This window comes from Hirundo rustica, chromosome 11 (genome assembly GCF_015227805.2).
Source record: "Hirundo rustica isolate bHirRus1 chromosome 11, bHirRus1.pri.v3, whole genome shotgun sequence".
Lineage (NCBI taxonomy): Eukaryota > Metazoa > Chordata > Aves > Passeriformes > Hirundinidae > Hirundo > Hirundo rustica.
Genome location: NC_053460.1, coordinates 949,728 through 970,587, shown reverse-complemented (window position 1 = coordinate 970,587; position 20,860 = coordinate 949,728). Strand labels below are relative to the sequence as shown.

The window sequence follows — 20,860 nt, the reverse complement described above, 5'->3', positions numbered from 1 at the left end:
CGTTTGAGTTGGAAGAGACATTAAGGACCATCCCCCTCCATCCCTCTGCATGGGCAGGAACACCTTCCACTATCCCAGGCTGCTCCAAGCTCCAGCGTCCAACCTGGCCTGGGACACTTCTAGGGATGGGGCAGCCACAGCTGCTCTGGGCAAGTGCCAGGGCCTCGTCACTCTCGAATGAGCAGGATTCCTTCCCCCTCTCGCGCCTCACGCCGCCGTGGGGCAGAGGGAAGCCGTTCCCCGCTCCCGTCCCTCCACCCGTGTCCCCAGGCCCGCCCCGGCTCTCCGGGCCCTCTCTCCGCCCATTCCCGACCCGACCTCCCCAAGATGGCGGCAAGCAGCGCGAGCCCCTCCCCTCACGCGCCCTCCCCATCATGGCGGCCGGCGGCGGCCCCTCCCCTTCCCCTGACCTTCCCAGCATGGCGGCGCTCACTGAGTGCAGGGCCGACATGGCGGGCGACCCGGCGCCGGAGCCGAGCTGTGTGGTGGAGGCGCTGGAGCTGCTGCTGGGGCCGCCCAGTGATGGCGACAGCGCTGCCGAGCCCGGCCCGGAGCCCGCCCTGTGCCCGGAGACGCTGCGCAGGAACGCGGCGGCGCTGGAGGAGCGGCTGTCACGGGCAGCGGGCTGGGCCGCGCTGCGCCGGCTCCGGGCGGCCGTGCTGTCCCAGGCGCCGGCGTTGGCGGCCGGGGCGGCGGGCGCGGAGCCGGGCTGGGCGGCGGCCTGCGGGCTGCTGGCGCTGCTGCTGTGCCTCAAGGAGCGCCTGGCCGCGCTCGCCGCCGGCCCCGCCGCCCCCGCCGCCCCCGGAGCGCCGCCGCCGCCCGGCGCCGACACGCTGAGCGTGGGGCAGGAGCGGGCGGTGCGAGGGCGCTGCGGGCCGCCGTGGGGCTGGGGCTGCTGCCGCACCTGCCGCCGGGGCTCGGGCCGGGGCCGGGGCCGGGGCCGGGGCTGGGGCCGCCGCCCGGCACCCGCGGGGCCCGGCTGTTCGCCGCCGTGACCGCGCTGGTCGAGCTGGCCCGGCTGCCGGCCCTGGGCGCCCCGCTGCTCGCCCGGCACCTCCGTCTGCTGCTCTCCGGGCTCTGCGGGCTGGGACACGGCCCCGCCGCTCTCTGCCAGGTCCGTGCGACGCTCGCACCCGGTGTCCCCGCTCCCCGGTGCTGGTGTGGGTGTCCGGCCGAGCTCCTCGGGCTGTCCCGCCCGTGTCCCGCCCGCCGTGCCCCATGTGAGAGAAAGAACGGGAGGCACGGAGCCCGGCCGGGCGCTGCAGGGCACCGGCACACCGTCGGGCCCCGGGCTTTAGTGCCCAGCCAAGCCGTTCTCAACAGCCCTGGTATGTTTTTATTCCAGGGCGTTTCGGAAGCGGAGCGAGCGCAGTGCCGGGAAGCCCTGAGGGACATCCTGGACCGTGTTTACCAGCCGCTGGCGGTGCAGCAGCTGCTCATCCTGCAGGGACAGCCCAAGCAGGTACCCGAGGCCATGCCCGGCACGGAGCTTTCAGGGTTCCTTACCCCCGTGGTTCTCACACTCCGACTGTGCTGCTCTTCTGGAAATGTTCTTACACCTTAAAAACCAGTCCCCGAGTGCTGGCGAGGCTGCTGGGTGTGTGCCATTCCAGCCCTGCTGTGCAGGAGCGGGGTGAGGGTGTGTCAGGGACTGTCATCACCACGCGTGCCACCTTGGCTTGGCACCCACATCCTCCGTGCCCAGCCAAGCACAACCTCTGTTCTTCCAAACCTCACCCTCTCCACTCTGGGGATGACACAGAGCACCTGCTGCTCTCTGGGGCTGTTCCAAAGCCTCCTGGAGAGGAGGAGATGGGAAATCTCTTAAGTGTTGTTTTAGGGAAGTCCCCATGGGATAATGCCTTTAATAGAATCATAGAATCTCAGAATGGCTTGGGCTGAAAGGGAGCTCAGAGTTCATCTCATTCCACCCCTTACCGTGGGCAGGGACACTTTCCACTATCCACCCTGGCCTTGGACACTTCCAGGGATGGAACAGCATGCTAAGCCCCTGAGGGCTGACCTTTCTCATTAGTTCCTGAGTTGCTATATGCTGATGGACAACAGCAATTCAAAGCCTGTCTGTGTCCTGTGCTCTCTGTCAGAGCAGGGGCTGTTTGCCCAGAGGTGGGGTTGGCACAGGTGTGTGCAAATACGTTCCTTACCCTGCTCCTTTGCTCCCTTCCAGAGGTCTCCGGGTGCCGGGGCAGCTCCGGCCTGGCTGCGGCGGCTCTGCGGGCACCTGCTCTCTGAGAGGCTGCTGAGGCCTGGCGGGGTGCAGGCCGTGGTTCGGGGTGTCTTGGAGGGCACAGACGGTGAGTGGGGGGCTCTGGGTCCCAGCATCACAGGTTCAGAGGTGCCTTGAGACTGTTTATCCCAGAAGAGAGCCACAAGAGCTGGATGTAGGAACCGGCTCGTGCCGGGCTGAGGTGATGTGGTGGCACACAGACTTTGCCTCTGACTGCGCTGAGCTCCCAAACTGCTGCAATTTGGGATGCACGTATGTTTGAGGGCCACACTGGAGGACTCCAAGCCCATTTATGCTCTTTGTGTCTCAATGAGGGTCACACCTCGTGTGTGTGCAGAGTGGGATCAGTCCTGAGGAGTGCCCTGTGCCAATGCCAGTGTTGTGGGAGCCATCCTGGGCACTGGGCTGTGAAAGCTGTAGGGACAGTGAGACCCATCCCATCCCCTGCTCTCCATGTCCTGCTGGAGGGGGAAGCTGTTGCTCTCCACAAGCTGAATCCCAAGTTTTTAGTGCCAAAATCTCATCCGGCCAACTCCAACCATCCAAGCACAACCTCTCCCCACATTTTGGCTCACCCACCTGGCTGTAGGAGATGTTTTCCATTATCAGAGCTCTTGCACAGCGATTTTCCCCTTTCTGTCCTTAAGTTCAGGTGTCTCCTGAAAGATGCTTGGTTTAACAAGAGCAATAAAAGCGAAAAACCTAATTTTTGGCTAGGAACACCTGGCTTCAGCCAGAGCTGGCCGTGTGTCGGAGCTGACCCAGGATTTCTGCTGCTGTTGTAGGTGGTGCTGGTGCTGAAGCAGCAGCTCTGGACTGGAAGAAGTGCGATGCAGTTGGGAAGATCCTGGCTGCCTGCCCACAGCAGTGCCTGTCCCTCGAGGACTACTACAGACAGGTGTGCCCCCAGGTAAGTCCCTCGTCCCCTCTGCTGGGGAATGCGGAGCCAGCTCCTGGCTTGGAGGGTGCTGGGGCTGTTCCTTTTGCTTCAGCGTGGCCTGGCTCAAGCCAGCACAACGTGGACATGTTTTTCTGGCAGTGGGACATTTCCACTCTTGAATTTTCCATGTTTTATTGACATGCTGGATGATGTTGTCTGATCACACGAGGTACTTGGCACTGTGCTACGCAGAGCTCTGTGTGTAGCTCTTGCTTCCAGCCTTTGGCTCTGGGAGTGGTGCAGGCTCCTGGTTTGAGCCCAGAAATGTATCCTTGGTGCGTGGGAGGGACGCTGGCTCTTCCACACATGGAATGTCATGCCAGCTGCCCAGCAGAGCAGCACATGGGCGCCTCCATGGTCGCTGCGAGGCGCCGGGCTGTCCCCTCTGAGGGGGTGCTGATCCTCGTTTCTTTTTCCTTGCAGATCCTGGACTTGCTGCACATCCAGGACAAAGCAGCTGCACGGCAGTTCCAGCGTGTGGCCACCACCACGCTGCTCACCATGGCCAAGGAGCAGCCGCAGCTGGCAGAGAGGCACCTGCTCCAGCCCCTGCTGGCACCGCTCCGCCGCTGCTCCGAGGCCGCAGGTACCTGCGTGGGGAAGGGTCTGGCTTTCGCTCCTCACTGGTTTTTGTCATCCCAGCTGAATTTTCTCAGGCTGGCAGCCAGGTTGTGGAGTGTGGGAGCCCAGCTCTCTGTGCTGGCTCTGTCAGCTTGTCTGGGTACACTGTATTTACTCCTACTTGAGTCCAGATACTGCAGCGTGGAAGCTGAGCGGTTTTGTTCTGTCCCGTGTTCCTTGGGAGCCTCTCCCAGTCTGACATCCTTGTTCTGGGCTTCCAGACGGAAGCCGCTGGTTCCCCACACTGACCAGCAGCTCTCTGGGGAATCATCCATAATGCAGTTGTGGTCTGTGTTGATATCCACGTGTCCTTGGGGGTTTGCAACACTGCAGCACAATTAGTATGGCTAATGAGGGCTGGTCTGTTCTCATGGCGAGGGAAGGGAGCTGTGGAAGTGCTTTTGCGTGCAGGGAGTGGTGGGGCAGTTCTGCTGCTGGGGCTCTGGGCTGTTTTGGGAGGCTCATGTCGCTCCCCTTTGCTTTCAGAGCTGGCACTGGAGGATTTGACAGCAGGGGCCGTGCTGGTGCCAGAGGCAGAGCTGGGCAGCTGTGTGGAAGATATGCTCAAGGTACTGTGTCTGCTTTGGGTGAGAAAAAGAGCTGGTTTGAGACCTGGTGAGCAGTTCAGTGTGTGTTGAGTCACACAAACCCAGTGTCTCCTGCAGTCATGCTCAGTTGTCTGATCATCATTGCAGGAGTACCCCAGCCTCCACATGGGCTGTGCCAGGGCCTCACCACCCTCACAGGGAAGGATTCCTTCCCAGTATCCCATTTAGCCCACCCTCTTGCAGCTGGAAGTTATTGCTCCTTGTCCTGTCACTCCAGGTCCTTGTCCAAAGTCCGTCTCCCACCCTCTTGGAGCCCCCTTAGGCGCTCCAAGGAGCTCTAAGCTTTCCTTGGAGCACAGATCTTTGTTCTGCCATTTGAGGGATTGGCAAGGTCCATCCTTGTGCTTCCTGTGAAGGATGAGGGCTTTTTGTGGAGGCCTCTCCTGTGACACCTCCCCTCGTTACTCCATTTCCTCCTGTTCCCACCAGTAATCCCAGTGCCACGCTGCAGGCTCCAGCAGCTTCCTGCTGCACGTTCCAACCCAGAAGGACATCTCCAGCCCAGGAATTCAAATTTCAGAAGCTGGTGACTTGCTTCCTGGCATGCCCCGGGGCAGGCTAAGCTCTTAAATGCTGGGATTGTTGTCTATTTTCCCAGTAATGATCTGTTGTAACTGGCTGGCAGGCAGAGACCGGTCTGGAGGGCTGCTCCCTCCCAGAGCAGTGCTGGGGGGGTTGGGGTGGGTCCCTCCTTAATGGCAGAGTGCTGGGGGCCTGACAGCAGCCAGATTAGTGTGGGGACCCCAGGTTTGGGGGGGTTTTCCTGCCTAGCAAGTGTCATTTGATGCTTAGTGAGAAACCATCCTTGGGGCTTCGTCGGGAGGCTTTGTGTACACAAGGGTCTGGGGAGGAGGAATGGCTCCATGGGGATTAGCGCAGGGAAACAGGTCTGTGTGCATCAGTGGAGCAGGGCAGGGCCTGTGGGGACCGTTTCTCAGCTTCTTGGGAGGGTGCTGGGTGAGGGGAGCAGGGCTGTGCCACCGCCTCCGAGCCCCTTACAACCCTCCCCTGAGCCCCTGTAATTCCCCCTGAGCACCAACACCATTCCCAGAGCCTCTGCAGTCCCCCCAGAGCCTGAGCAGCCCAGTGCCTCTGCTCAGCACCCCCTAGCCCAGCTGCCCTGATCTCTGTGTTTGAGATTTACAGTAATTCAATGAAGATTTGCTCATTCCAGGGGGCCTGTTGCATCCCAGGGTAAAGCAGGACCTTACTCCTAAGCAGCAGACTTCCCAAATAGCTGGCTGCAACCTTCCTGTAGCTTGGAGCCCTGCTGTGGTTAAGCAAATTCTTGGAGAAAGATGGTGCTGAAGGCGGGTTTTAATAGGGAATGGAATAGGAATAATCAGGGAAGACAGCCTCCAGAGTGAAGGAAGAGGCTGAGAACCCTCCACCATCCTCCCTGATAGCTGCCCTGTGCACAGATGTGTTCCTGAAGTCCCTCTGCCCCATGCAGGTGTTTGACTCCCTTTCCTGGGCCCTTCTCTCCGTAGGTGTATGTGGTTGGGAATGACAGCTCGAGCCTGCTGCTGGGATCCTTGCAGTCAGTCCTGGGAGTGGTTTTTTCCCTCTATTCCTTCGCCAAGCAGAATGTGTCATACTTACGGTAAGGGAGGGTTTGTACTCGGCTTCTGCTGGGGTTTCATCTGCTGGGCTCTGCCCGCCTCCAACAGCCACGCTCAGGGCACAGGCAGGAGCAGAGATCCATCCTCTCATCCCAAAGCACTCTCATTCCAAGCAGGCAGTAACCCCAGGCAGGGCACACGACCTCGCTGGCGGCCTGTGCCCAAGGGAGCTGTTCTCACGTTAGGTTTTGTGTTCCCTGAAGCCAGAACGTTCCGTGCAGAGGTGAGTGTGTCCTCAGGAGCACGGGGTGGCTCTGCCTAGGGCAGGGTTGTGATTGTCCATGGATGGAGGTGGTGATCTACAAACAGCATAAAAACTGGAAAAACACTTCAAGCACTGCCTCTTGGAAGTACAGGATCGTTCTGCAACCTGGGATCTCTCTCCTGTGGTACAATCAGGACCTGCCCCCAGCAGCTGATCCCCCATACCATGCCCAGCTCCCCGTGACTGATGTGCAGTGGGAAGTGCCACATGTGCCAGTCGTGGCATGGACAGGGGTGACCAGGTGCTGGCTCTCCTCTGTCCTTGCTCCCCCAAGGCTTTCCCTGGACTTAGGACCAGCCTGGTAAAAGCATTCCTGGTGGGGTTGCACAGTGCTCTGGTGATCCTGGCGTGTGGAGGCTTTCCCTATAAGGTGTGTGTAGACACGGTCTCCGCTGTTACTAAAGGCCTCGTTAATCACTTCAGAGAGCAGCGAGTGCCGTGACAAGCTGGTGGAACGCGCCAAGTTCATGCTGCTGCTGGGCCAGCAGTCGCTGCTTCCTTTGCTAAGGAATTTGGCAGGGATGACTGAACCCGCAGCTGCCTGGAAGTGTTCGGGTTTCCAGACCCCTGGCACAGCCCGGCGTGGCTGCTTCACCTCATTAACCTGCTTCTTTCCTTGGCAGGGCTCCCCATGCCACCTCAGTGCTCCCGGCTCCTTCCTCCTCTCCCTTGGCACTGCCACCAGCCCTTGTCACCTCGTTGTGAGGCGCAGGCAGGGCGTGCCAGGGGTGTTCACGGTGCTTCCTTGCCAGCCTGAAGTGTGGAGGAACCCAAATCCTTCCATCTGGGAACGCCAGAAGGGCAGGATGTGCTGCTGATCCCCTTAGAAACAGGCACAAATCCGTTCAGCTGCCAGAGCCAGGAGCTGGAGCATCCCAGGGAAAGCCCACGGCCGCTCCGGGGCACTCCGGTCGTGTCCCTCATCCCAAAACGCGTGCAGGGAAGGTGGGGTGGGCAGAGCAAAGTCACCACCGGCTCCTTTCTCCTTGGCAGCTCCCCGTGCCAGGACATCCTGCTGTGGTTCCTGGAGAAGGCAGAGCGGCAGCAGTCCCTGGCTGTGCTGGAGGGTCTGGCCAGGCTGAGCAGCCACGTGCCCACCCTGCACCCGCAGTGCCAGCTCCGTGCGGGCAGCGAGGGCGGTGCTGCCGTCGTCGTGGGGGAAACCATCAGGTGAGTGCTGTGGGACGGTCCCCTGGGTCACTCAGCACCCAGAGCTGTCCAGGGAAGCCTGGCAGAGAGCCTGGGCAAGCAGGGGGCTGCCAGTTCCATCCCACGGGGTCTCAGCCCCTCGAGCTCAGGCAGGTGATGCTTCCACACAGATACCAGAGCCAAGATAGCCCCCAGGTTCCCTGCATATGGGGTAGAGCTCTGACTTCCAGCCCCAAAAAGCACCAAGCTGCACCTGAGCGTTGGTGTGCACTCCCTGCCCACTTTTCCTGACTCCTGAGCCCTGCCTGTGCAAAGTCTGGCAATGGGATCTGCGTTTCCCATCTCAACACCCCCCAAATTCAGCTTCCGACCTCCATCCCGAGCCTGTCTGGTGCCACAGTGAGCAGCGTCCCTCGGGCACAGGTGGCACAGTCACAGCACAGACGTGGCAGTGCCAGCATTGCGGAGCCCCTCTGGCGTGGGCAGATGGTGTCTAAGCAGAGGCAGAGCTGGCCATGCTGGGAATTAACTGCAGCCTTTAGTCTCCAGCCACGCAGGCCGGGATGTCCCGCAGCAGGAGGCTGGGTTTAGAGAGAGGGGCTCTGAGCTGGCAGGAGGGCCCAGGGCAGCGCTGTGGGGCAGGCAGAGGCACAGCTGTGCCCAGGGGAGCTGGGAGCACCTGCAGCAAAATCCCCACAAATACGTTTGGTTTGGCTTCTTTTCATGCTATTCATGAGTTAGGATTACCAGCTGCTTTGGGTTGGAAGAGACCTTGAAGCTCATCTTGTTCCACCCTCTGCCATGGGAAGGGACACCTTCCACTATTCCCAGGTTGTTCCAAGTCCTGTCCAACCTGGTGTGGAGCACTTCCAAGGATGGGGAGCCACAGCTCCTCTGGGCACCCTGTGCCAGAGCCTCCCCATACTCCCAGTGAAGAATTCTTTCCCATTATCCCATCTAACCCACCTTTGGTCAATGGGAAACCATTCCCCCTTGTCCTGTCACTCCACACCCTTGTTCCAAGTCCCAGCCTTTTTATAAACTCTCTTTAGTTACTGGAAGGCCAGAATTAGAAGCAGCTCTGCCTTGCTTAAGCTGGGACTACTTTAAACTTGTTCCATCCTGGCCCTGGCTCTGCCCATGCCCCTGCTGCCACAGCTCTGACCGCTGCCTAACTTAGCCAGCACTAATCCTGTTGCTTACGGGCTGGATGGAATATGTGTTTGGGGCTCGTGGTTTCTGTTAATGAGTGCAGGTTAGTTAATAAGCAGAGCCCAAATGACCTGGGCAATGTTTGGCTCAGCTGCCTCCAGGCTCTGCTGGGAAGTGCTGGGAAGGAAGGCTTCCAGGGAAATGCAGGCTGGGATTTCACCGTGCCCTGGAGTCTGGCTGTCAGGGGGTTCTGGGTGTGTTTGTGCTGGTGATACAGTGACCTGTTCCAGTGATGAAGATGAGGCCCTTTACCAGAAGATCTCCTTGGAGCAGTGCCATGTGGAGAGCTTGGTGGAGCTCCTGTCCCACTGCCAGAAGAGCGGTCTGGCCGGAGACTTCTTCATCCACTGCCTGAAGGTGAGGGCAGCCAGTCCCTGGTTGGGGCACACCTGCGGGAAGGGGTTCCCTGGACAGGCAGAAGGCAAAAGGGGGATCATCCCCCGGTGTGTCCTGGGGTACAGCATGTGCTGGAGCAGCCCTGTGTGCTGGGTGGGAAGCCAAGGAGTGGGAGCAGCCCTGTCCCTGAAGGGGTTAACCCTCATCATCCCCCTGGGCTGTTTTAACAGCAGGAGCGTGTCTGAAGTGTGTTGGAGGCTGGGAATAATCCCTGTTGCTTTCTTGGCTGTAGAAGAAGGGCCCCGTACCTGCTTCCTTTGATCTCCCTTGGAGCCCCCCACGGTTCCCTCCAGGCCTGGCCTGGGCTGGAATTTTGTGCCCCAGCCCAAAGTCACAGGAGGGGATAGGGCTGGGACACCCAGGAGCTGTGGACAGCTCTTGGAAACCTTCATCTACCAGCTGGAAGGTGGTGGTGGTGCTGTGAGGAGTCATCTGCCGTTCCTGGCGCTGGCTCCCGGTGTTTAACCGCTGCCTCTCCGTGCCCCGCGCTCCCTTCCCGGCAGGAGCTGACTCAGGTGGCTGCCGAGGACGAGGCGGCTCCAAACCCGGCTGAGGAGCCTGGAGGGAGTTTGCTGGAGCTGGAGCAGCACCAGGCCAGGCAGGGGAGGAAGCTGCTGGTCCTGCAGCTCGTGGCCGCGCTGTGCGAGGGCGTCTCGGACACCGTGTTCACTGACATTGTGCAGGTTGGTCGTGGCAGAGCCCGGGGGGATCGGCTGAACACTTCCAGGAGCAAAGGCTGAAGGAGTTGGGATTGCTCAGCCTGGGGAAGAGAAGGGTCCAGAGTGATCTTTAGAGAAACTTCCAGTGCCTAAAGGATCTCCAAGAGAGCTGGAGAGCTTCGTACAAGGTCCTGGAGTGACAGGACAAAGGGGAATGGCTTCCCCTTGACAGAGGCGAGGGTTAGAAGGGATATAGAGAAGAAATTCCTCCCTGTGAGGGTGATGAGGCCCTGGCACAGGGTGCCCAGAGAAGCTGTGGCTGTGCCATCCCTAGAAGTGCCCAAGGCCAGGTTGGATGCGGGCATAACTGTGCTCTTACATTCATGAATGGGCAGTACCAAATTTATTAAATATTTGCAATTTCAAAGGCCAGTGGGGCCCCTTGACTCTGATCCCAAAAGGGATTTTTAAAATCTTTCCCCCTGCACCCGCCCTGGATGGGTTTGGTTGTGCCAGTTTGGAAGGCAGCTGGACACTGAGGGCAGCGTGGCATTCCCGTGTGGATCCCCTGCAGATCCCCTGCAGATCCGGTGTCTTTTAACTTCCTCATCCTGTTTTTTTCTTGCCGTTTCTCCCCCAGTGCCCCAGCCATGCCAGCTCCCGGTGCTGCCGTGGGCAGGGGCGGTCGCGGCTCGCAGGTTTCCTCACGTTTCCTTTGGGACAAAGGAGCCTTTGTGTGCTCAGCAGCAGAGGGGACACAGCCAGCGGCGCTTTGTCCCCACCTGCCTCCCCATCACACCCGCCCGCCGGGCACAGAGTCGGGCTGGGAAATGGGGAGGGGTTTTGCCAGGTTCCAGGGTCCAGCTGGGACTCTGGGATAAAAACCCACCACCAAAGAAATCCAGACAAAAAAATCCATTATCCCCCTGCCTGGGGTTGTGTTTCAGGGAGGCCCCGGGCTGGGACGGGGACAGGGACAGGCTTTGAGCAGGTTCTGCAGTGTGGGGTTCCCCTAATGGGGTGGGAGCAAGTGGGATCCATCCTTCCGAAGCTGGAGCCCAGGAGCAGCAGCCGCTGTGCCCCCCCCAAGTGCTCATTTGTTTTATTTACATATTCTCCTCCGTAACCAAGGTCAACTTGATTTCCTCACTGCACCAAGAATTCTCTCCTCCTGTCTGAGACACAACTGTGCCGCCCCAGTGTTTTATTTTTCAATTTTTTTCCCCTCCCACTTCAAAATATTTTTCTGGATTTTTTTTGTTTTAATTTTTTCTTAGTTGCAATCTACTGTTATTTATTCACAATTTTCCTTTTTTTTTTTTTTAATATTAAATATAATTTCAACCCCTCCAGCTTTTGTGTCACTGTGTTGTGAGGGCAAATATTCCTTTTTTTTTTTTTTTTTTTTTTTTTTACTTACTTGCTGTTTGATGGAATTTCATCTCTGGAATAATTATCCCAGCAGGTACCTGAGCCTTTTGTGCGGCCTTTTCCAAAGCCTTTTTCCACAGCCTCCCTCTTCACTTAAGGGATGTGCTTAAGGAATCTGGCAGCTGAGGAGGAAATGCTGCCTGCACCCAGTGCACTGGGGGTGGAAGTTTGGAATTTGGTGCAACAGGACCTTGTTGCCCCCGTGCTTTGTTTTCTGAAGAAGAAAAACAATAGTTCCTCCTCTTTTGCAACACACCTGCTAGGTAGGAATGACCCTGATCCAAACCCTTCCCAGGCTCGTCTGGGAGAAGATAAGGCATGGGGAACATCGACTCCCTAATTTCAGGATCTGTTAGGAGGGCAGGAAGCCTGTGGGATCAAAGGTGTTGGTGCCAAGTGTGCAGAAGGCCAATGCCATCCAGGCAGGATCGTTACATGTGGAATATAAATATTGTGAGGAAAAATCACAAAGTGAGAACACGGGAAATGGCCCAGCTGGAGTGTCAGCTGTGCTGGGTAAGGGGGAGGCTGGTATGGGGAGTTGTGGACAGCGGCTGGGGCTCCTTGGCTCTGGAATTTCCAAGCCTTTACTTAGGGCAATTCCATACAGACCCACCTTGAGCTTCCCTTTGGGAATATCCCAGTTGCCTTCCCAGCTTCCATCCTGCGGTGGAGCCAGGCAGGAGGCAGAGATGGAGCTGGCATCCCTTTGTTCCTCCAGCCCCACGGGGGCTTCTGCTGCTGAGGGACCCCACCAGTTTAACCATCACCTTGTCCCAGTTGTGGACGTGACTTGGCTGAGCCCACACTGGGATTGGGGTGGCGGCAACAGGAGGAAAATGGGAAGAGTTTTACAGAATCCCAAAGTACTGTGAATTAGAAGGGCCCCACAGGGATCCTTGAGTCCAGCTCCTGGCCGAGCACGGACGCCCCGACAATCCCACGCCGTGAACCCCCGTGGGGTCGTGCCGGGCGCGGAGGCAGCGGGAGCCGCAGGGGAGGTGCCCCGTGCTCTCGCTGCTGCTGACGGCCGTTCCCTTGGCAGGTGCAGGAGTTCCTGGCGGCCGTGCTGCGCCGCGCCTGCGCCCACCCTGCGCGGGGCCCCGGCGCGGCGGCCGAGGCGCAGACCCTCGCCATGGCCATGGGGCTCGTGGCCGCCGTGCTCGGCGGGGCCGTCCAGGTGAGGGGCGAAGCCGCGGCCTCGGTGGGTGTGGGGTGGGGAGCTGGGCACCGCCATGCCCGGCTGTGGCACCGCCGGGTGCCCTGGCTGTAAATAGGTAGAGAGAGAGAGATACGTGTAATTATTTCCCTTGGGGCAGTGCCGGGGTGCTGACCAAGGATTCAATCTGAGCAGGGCACCCCCAAGAGCCCAGTTAACTGATTTAAAATCTCTCCTAAAAAGGCACTGGCAGAGCAGTGCGGTTACGTACAGCATCTTTAAATGCCAGCGCTGCACCCTCTGCATCCCCGCACGGTCACAGGCTCTGGCTGCGGAGCATTGTGAGCTTCCCGCGTGGGCTGTACCCTTGAAAATCCCCTTACATTTTGATATTTACATTTTATGCATATTTATATTGTTATTTATATCTCTCAGTTACCTTGTAACACCTATATATGCACGAGCTCTGTGTCACTCAGTGGAGCTGCCATGGGGGACAATGGCACATCCGTTAACGTGCTGCCATCACTGAGTTTCTGGGGTTGCTTCATCCCTGGATTTGCCCTGAGGAAAATCGAGCTGTTAACAGAAAAAGATCATTTATTGTCTTTTATTGCTAAATTTCTTACACTGGGGGAAGAACTGTAGTTCAGAAGTTAACAGCAGAGTCTTGTGGCTGCTGTGGGCCCCTCCCAGGCGAGCTCCTTCTCCCACTTTTGTGTTAATGGGAGTGACATAATTTGGAAAATGGAATGTGAAAAGTTTTGGAAGTAGCTGCAGAACTGTTTGGGTTTCAGCAGGCAAGGGGTTTTATGCAATTCTCCAAAATCTCTGCTAAAGCACCCTTTTTCAGGCCTCACATCCCAGATTTTAGCAGTTAAATCCAGATTAGGGCAGGAGCTTCTCCAGCCCAGGACAGGTCATGGCTGCTGTGCTGGAAGCGTCCTTCCAGGCAGGACTGATGGCAGATCTGGCACAGGGATGTCCCTGGCTTGGCCCCCAGACCCAGACACTGTTGTTCTTCAGGTTCATGCACTTCCCACCTTCTCCCGTGGCCGCTGCCAGGGCTGGGATTGGCACTGGGCCGAGAGGAGCTCGTGGTGCCCAGAGCCCAGCTCACGAGCTGGGGACGGGGCTCTGGGGCTCCTCACCCCTCTGCCCCATGCCTACCCTTGGGAGCATCCCAGGGAGTGAACCCTCGTTCCATTGGTGCCAGCCCTTCTCCTCTCCCTCCCCAGCTCAAATCCAGCGATTTTGTGGTGCTGAAGCGCCTGGTGCCGCTGCTGGAGGAGCTGTCCCACACCTACCCCGAGCCCCTCACGCAGGAGCTGGCCTCGGACCTGCGCATCGCCATCTGCACGCACGGCGCCTGCTCCCCCGGCGCGGTGGGCGCCGCTGCCCGCGGCGTGCTGGGCGGGAGGCCTGGCGTGGGAGCGCAGAGCCCCGCTGGCGCTCCCGGCAGAGCCCCCGGCCCCACGTCGCCTGGCGGGGATCGCAGGCACGGGAGCCGGGAGCAGAGCCCGCGCCGTGAGCCCGGTGCCCCCGGTGCCTCTGCAGCCCCACGTGCCCACAGCCTGGCGCCGGCCGGGCTGCGGGAGCTGCTGGTGTCGGCCTACGACCCGCAGCCCCCCAGCCGGGCGGCCGCCCTGCGCCGCCTCGCCAGCCTGGTCAGCCAGCGGGATCCAGAGGCGCTCCGGCTTCAGGAGAAGCTGCTGCAGGTACCGGGCCCCTGCGGTGGTCCCTGTCCCTTGCCTTGGTTCCAGTCCCCTGCTGTGTCCCCCGCCAGCAGAGCTGGTGCCGAATGTGCCATCAGGCTGGAGATGGTCACAGTTATTGGAGGCCAGGGTCACTGCTGATGGCACTTTCCTTCCTTCCAGGTGTTTCTGGAGAATGTGCGGCACGAGGACGCCTTTGTCTACCTCTCAGCCATCCAAGGTGAGCTGTGCGTGTTGGGGCGAGCGCCAGCGCTTTGTCAGGGAAGGTTTTGTGCTTTGGGGGCTCTTGGCCATGGGAGTGAAGAATGGGAGAGCCATGGCCAGGCTGAGGGCTTGGCATCTCCTGCCCTGCCAGACTGTGGCTTTGTGCTGTTCCATCAAGCCTGGGGCCACACGTGGGCTCCATGCCGAGTTCCTGAAGCTGGAGACTTCATCTCCCAGTTATTCTTACTCCCTGGAGCTGGTGACAATCCCTGTGCCAGGGCTGTGCCACAGGCTGGGGCTGCAGTTCCAGAACAGCATGGGCACAGCCCCAGCACCCCGGCCTGGCACCCACAGAGGGATCTGTTCAGCTGAGGCTGGCAGAGGAGCAGGACCAGGGGGACCCACTGGTGCTCCCTCAGGGCTCTGCCGAGGTGGCGACTCCTGAGTACTCACACCCCTTCCCAGGAAATCCTCAGGTCAGTGCTTGCTCCAGGACACTCAGCACAGCCCCACAGCTGCCCGTGGGATCTGCAGGCCGGTGGTTCCTGTCTGGGTGACGCGTGTCCTGTGTGACAATGGAGGGTCACAGTCCCCTGGGTTCCCTGGAAAGGAGGTGCCATTCCCCTGGCCCGCAGCAATGCTGGCACCGCTGCCGTTGGGTTGGTAACCTTTGGCAGCGGCTGGGAAAGGAGTTTATGCCGTGCTTCCCAATGCCTGTACGGTCTTGAGAGGGACGGGTCTGTCCTTGCCTGCAGCTGGAGCACAAAGGCTGTAACCGTCCCGGTGATTAATGCGCCGCTGCAGCTGCTGCGCGTTTGGCAGCGCGGCCGCCGCGGTGATTAACCCTGATGAGGTTCCTTCCACTGACTCACCCGGCCCTTGGCAGCGCCACCGGTGCCGAGCCGAGCCGTGCCAAGCGCAGGGCTGGGGCCAGGCCAGGCCGGTCCCCATTGTCCCCTGTCACAGCGGCGGGGCCGGGGCTGCGCCAGGGGTTGTGGCACCGCTGGGTTTCACAGAGCCAGACTCCAGTGATGTACTGAACATCACACCTGGAATCCTGGGGTGAGATTTGGGCCCCTCATGATGAGACAGACATTGAGGGGCTGGAGTGTGTTCAGGGGAGGGCACTGGGGCTGGAGAAGGGTTTGATCCCTCCATCTGGGATCTGATCTCTCATCAACCCCAGGGAGATTCAGCGGGTATGCAGCACGCACTGGATCCTGCTCCCAGTCTGGGCCAGGCAAATCTGGCACGGACAGAGACGTGCTGGCACCGTGTGCTGGTGGCCAAAAGCCGGGAGCAATGACCAGACCCTGTGCCCAAGCTTTGTCTGCAGTGCCCAGCTGCCCCCAGTGCAACAAGACCCCACTGGGTCAAAGAGCATCACCCGGCAGCAGCGAGTGGACACCGGCTGCCAACTGCTAAATCACTGATTTTCCAGTTTTTCTCCCCTGCAGGCATTGCCCTGCTCTCCAGTGAGTATCCAGAGCGGATTCTGCCCGTCCTGCTGGCGCAGTACGAGTGCCCGGCACAGGGCGCAGAGGACGCCGTGGCCGCTGTCACCAGGATGAAGCTGGGCGAGGTGCTGATGCGTGTCACCCGGGCACTGGGTGAGTCCGTGGCCCTGGGCATGGCACTGCCAGCAGCCATGGCACTGCTTGGCCTCACCTTTATTGGGGGAAAGCCCACAGGGGACTTCAGTAGTCAGAGGGAGGGAAGGGTTCGAAAGCCAAAGAGAAGCTGGCTGGGGTTTGCCAGCAGCAGCAGTGGGATGAGGGGTCCTGCCAGCAGCCCACCATCCCCTCAGTCGGCAGCACCGCGCTTGGAGACTGCTGGGAAGCGCCCGGACACGCCGGGCTGAGAGGTAGAACCTGGATGAGGCCTTTCCAGCCTCTGCTGTTGGGACACGTCCTAAAATGCCTTGTCTGACTCTGTGAAGGAGTCCTGGCCAGCGGGAGCACACAGCTGGAGCTGCACATGGCCAGGGAAGTGGCAGCCGGTGCTGGGGCAGCCAGGCAGAGGTCCCTGGTCACCAGGTGGGTGCTGTGTGCCTTGGCTGGGGATGCCCCTGAAGAGCCTGGACCTCCTGACCCCCGGGACTGTGCCTCTCCTGTGGCCTGTGCCACGTTCCCTTGCACCGCTGGCATCCCGGGCTCTGCCAGCCGTGGCATCCCATCAGCGCCAGGCTGTGCCGCCATCCGCCCTCGCTGCTGGGATGGGGACAGGGCATCCCGGTGTGTGCTGCGGGGCTCCAGCGATCAGCTGGGAGCCCCTCAGTCCCGGGATGATGTCCGTGTGGCTGGTTTCCCTTGGCAGCTCCCTGGGGATGGTGGCACGTTCTGTTCCCCGCCGCGCTCTCCCCGCTGGCTGCGGCGCCGCTGCCGCGGGCGGCCGCTCCGGCGCGTCCCGGCTCGCCGGCGTATTTATAGAACAAATCGCTCCACGTTGTTTCTGTTGCAGAAGCTTCAGCATCTGAGGGCGAGGATTCACCCGGCACTTCCAGGATCCTCCACGGCTCTCTGTGATCCTGAGCTCTCCTGCTCTGCCAAGGGGCTGTCATGCCTCCCTCCTGCCCCGTGCCCATCGCTGTCCCTGTTTCTGTCCCACTGGAGCAGCTTTCCCTATCTAGCAGGGGAGAGGGAGTGTTTCCTGCCCCTCCTGGAGCCATCTGGCACAGAGGCTGGTGCATTGCTGGCTTTGGAGGGGATCCCACTCGGAGCACCCCGCGCTGCTCATGATGCTGCAATTCCAAGCGCTGGGATGCAGGCGCAGAGCGTGATGCGTTCCCAGCGCGTCCTTGGCATCACAGCGCTGCCCTGTGCCAGTCCCCAGCCCTGAGCCCCCACGTGCAGGGTGATGGGGAGCTTCTGTTGCCCACAAGGATCATTCCTGTCTCCACATCCTGGGGCATCCCAAGGTGTCTACCCCACTGCCTCCATCTGCTGCAGGACACCAGAGCTTGAGAGAGCTGGAAAAACATAGAACTCAGGGGCCAGCTGGCCTTCTGGAGCTTTCTTTCCACCCCTCAAGGCCCTGCCCGGTAGGAGGTGTGTCCACACCGTGGGGTGCATGGCTCCTGTGGGATGACCACGCTCCTTGGATGGTTGTGGATGCTGAGCACAGGCCTGAGCCCGCATCAGCAGCTCACACGTCCACAGCACCTGTGTGTGCTAATTGGGGCAGGGGATTGGGTCTGGATGACATGTGGGAATTTGAGATTCACACTCGGTGTGTTTGCTGGACTGTGCGTGACCCCATGGGAGGGCTGGAATGTGCCAAAGAGCCCCAAGGTCTGTGCTGAGGGGTACGAGCCACGTTCCAGATGTTGCATCCAGCTCTTCAGCGGTGTTGCAAGGCAGATGCTCAACCCATCCGTTCCCAAAGGAGCCAGGGCTTTGGCGAGAAGCTTTCCATGCTGGTGACACGCAGCTGTGCTGTCCCTTGCAGGGGACATGGTGTTCCAGCACCGGGAGCCGCTGATCCGCGCCTTCCTGCGGGGTGCCCGGGATCCCGACAGTGCCCTGCGGGCCAGCAGCCTCTCCAACCTGGGCGAGCTCTGCCAGCACCTCGGCTTCCAGCTGGGATCCATCATCCAGGAGGTACGGGCTCCACGCTGACCCTGACCCTGCCGGGGGAGCACAGGGCCTCTCCTTAACAAGCGCGTTTGTTAGCACATGGTTGGGCTGCTGTGCACATGGAAATGAGAGGTTTCCATATGGAAACGGGACATTTCCTTAAAGGACGTGAGTGATAATTGCTGATACTGTGGAGTATAAAAGTCATGGGGCCTGAAGCAAACACCAGGGCGGTTCTGATTTTCAGGTGCCTGCTCCACCCATGGCAGCCATTGCCAGGGGAGACCTGGGGGCACAAGTGGTGCCTGCCAAAGACACTTCCCGCTTAATGACACCTTGTTACGCTCCCGTTATCTTAATTACCGTTATCAGTATCATCAGTATCACGGAGCTGGCCCTCACCCGCCCCGGCTGCAGGCTGTGGGTGAGATGTGGCTTCAGAGCTGCTGGGGTGAGCACCCAGAGGGGTGAGCCCGACCCCCAGGGGCCCAGCAGCCCCGGAGCCGGTGGGTCTGTGCCCCACGGGAGCCAGAGCTTCACCTCCCCCCGGTGCTCCTGGAGTGAGACATGGTGGATTTGGCACTCGGGCTGCTCCCCTCGGTTCCCGCTCGGCACCGGTGGATCCCGGCAGTTGATGTGATGCCAGTGAGCCACACGCTGCTATTTTGGGAAGGTGCGAGCTCTGCTAATTCTCCCGGCTGTCACTGCCGGGATTTAATTAGATTCCTTTGGCTCTGCCTGGTTTCTGTACAGACTGTTACACAGCTTCCTGAGGCACCCGTGTGGCACCAGGCCCCGGTAGGAGCTGCTCGCAGCCCGCACCCCACGGGGCATGGGAGTCCCATCTCCGTTCTCGGCACATCCAGCACCTCAGTGGCTGCTCCGAGGGGATCCCCTGCATCTCTCGGTCCTTGATGATGCCCCCCTGCCCTGTCCCCACAGGTCACCTGCTGTGTGACGGCCATAGCCCGGACAGACCCCGAGGCTGAAGTGCGAAGAGCCGCTGTGCACGTGGTGGTGCTGCTGCTCCGGGGCCTGAGTGAGAAGGTCACTGAGGTGGGTCCCTCTGCTTGTTCCTGGGACAGGGACAGGTGCCAAGGGGCTCCTGGGCATCCTTGGGGAGGGCCCCTGCTCTACAGGGGCTGCAGGGTTCATTCCCAAGCAGCTTCCAGGGAAAGTCCCGAGGGAGTGAGATTCCCAGTTTGGGCATCCCCCACTAAAGGGTTCCCTCAACAGATCCTGGGGAAGTGGGGCTTTTTGGGGGTGTCTCTCTGAGCTCCTGGGCTGTGCCCTGGGCACTGCCAGCTCTTGGGAGCTGTGGGAGTTATTCATGGCTGATTTGACTTGGAAATGCCCAGTTTTTCCACCACTGCGGCCTCCCTCCGCAGTTCCCAGTAACAACAGCGTGTTGGGACTCAGCTCCCGTGGAGGAAACAGCCAGTTCCCCACGGGAATCCCCGCAGCCAGGATCCCGGCATGCCCCGCCGCCCCTGTGCCGAAGGATCGCCGCAATGTGCTGCTGGCGTGTGGGGAAACTGAGTCACGGGGGGCTCGGTGCCGCGGTGTCCTGGGGAAGGGGCAGCCCGGGACTCGCCGAGGGGAGGCGCGGGAGAGGATTCCATGGGTGCTGCCCTGCCCTGCCCGCCGTGCCCAGGTGCTGCAGGACGTGCTGCGGGACCTGTACCGCCTGCTGAAGCACGTGGTGACGGCCGAGCGCGACGCCGCCGCGGTGCTGCACGCGCAGCTGGCGCTGGAGGAGCTGGACGCCGCCGTGAGGAGGGTCCTGTTCCCCCCGCAGACGCTGGAGAAGAAGATCGTGGTGCTGCCGTAGCGGGGCTGAGCCCCTGGAAATGAGCTGTTCCTGCTCTGGGGTGCTCCCCGGGGGAAGGGCTTGCTGTGCCCTGCGGAATGCCGCTGGCGGTGTCCGGTGGGAGGGGGGGAACCTCGCTGGGACGAGGCGTGGGATTAAACAGAGACGTGCTCAGCCCTGTGTCCGTGATGTCTGTGGGGTCACGCAAAGCTCGTGGGTGCCATCGTGGCCGTGTCCCGGCCCCTGTGTCTTGTGGAAGGTGGCCGTCAGCCCCGGGGTGAGCCCTGAGTCAGGCAAGCAGCTGGCAGGGCCAGTGCTCAGGCACTTTGGCTAGGCAGCACCAAATGTGTGGCTGTCCCCGAGGGGAGTCAGGAGGGAGGAGGGGGGCTCTGCTGTCTGCACCCCCTGAGTGGAATTCCGTGGCCCTTCCTTGGCACTGTGACACACCGCAAGGATGCTGAAGGGTCCCTTAACGCAGGGTCAGGATGGGCCCCTCTGGTGAGGTGCTGAGACCCTACAGGGTGGGACCACCACTCACCAGCACGTGCTCAGGGATACCCCAACATCAGAGTCACCTCCTCCCTGCAGGCAGGGCAGGCTGCAGCACCGTGAGCGCTGCAGCACCACGGGCCCCATTCCTGCACCGGGAGCTGCTGCACACCTGCAGTGTGGGGGGAGCAGAGTCCTCAGGGCCCCAGCTTGGCCCCCTTGCTCCCCTGGCACCGCACAGCCCAGCCCCACAGTGCACAGCCCCAGGGGCCCCTCTCCCAGCTGCCCTGTGTCCTGCCGAATGGGGGGAGTCTGGCACCTCCTTCCCTGCAGGGTCGGGAGTCCTGGCCGTGTCTCCACCCGGTGCTGTGTCCCACTGTGAGTGCACAAGCAGCGAGAGCCCGTTCTCCTCACCCAAAAGTGGATGGCCAAGCACTCCTCATCACTCCTGGCGCTGGTGTCGGACCACAGGCACGCACCAGGATGCTGCTGTGCCAGCTGTGCCTGTCCAGGGCCTGCTGTGAATGCCAGAGGAGGAATTTGGAATGAAAAGTCTCCTGATCCGATGCACGGGCTGGGCACTGTCCTGCCGTCCTGCCTCCAGGAGCAAGAATGTGTCCGGCTGTCCTGCTGCTGGGAGCAAGGCAGCAGCTGTGCCAGAGGTGGAGAGAGTTTGGTTTCCACCTGGAGCAGCCACGGGCACAGGGAAAAGTGAGGGGTCCCCGATGAGGGCATGGGGAGGGCTGCAGACACGCTG

The 20,860-nt window shown here is 60.5% G+C and overlaps 1 protein-coding gene across 1 annotated transcript; it reads left to right on the top strand.

Moving 5' to 3' along the window:
• Nucleotides 1-374: 374 nt before the first annotated feature.
• Nucleotides 375-19,788, top strand: TANGO6 (transport and golgi organization 6 homolog). Its single transcript, XM_040075628.1, is given in 18 exon segments — nt 375-858; nt 861-1,114; nt 1,346-1,462; nt 2,189-2,315; nt 3,034-3,158; nt 3,612-3,774; nt 4,296-4,378; nt 5,908-6,020; nt 7,298-7,474; nt 8,896-9,022; nt 9,565-9,744; nt 12,197-12,331; nt 13,549-14,028; nt 14,188-14,245; nt 15,687-15,839; nt 17,677-17,828; nt 18,747-18,860; nt 19,459-19,788. Coding segments are annotated over 18 exon segments (3,219 nt in total). The 3' UTR covers nt 19,636-19,788.
• The last annotated feature ends 1,072 nt before the right edge of the window (nt 19,789-20,860 follow it).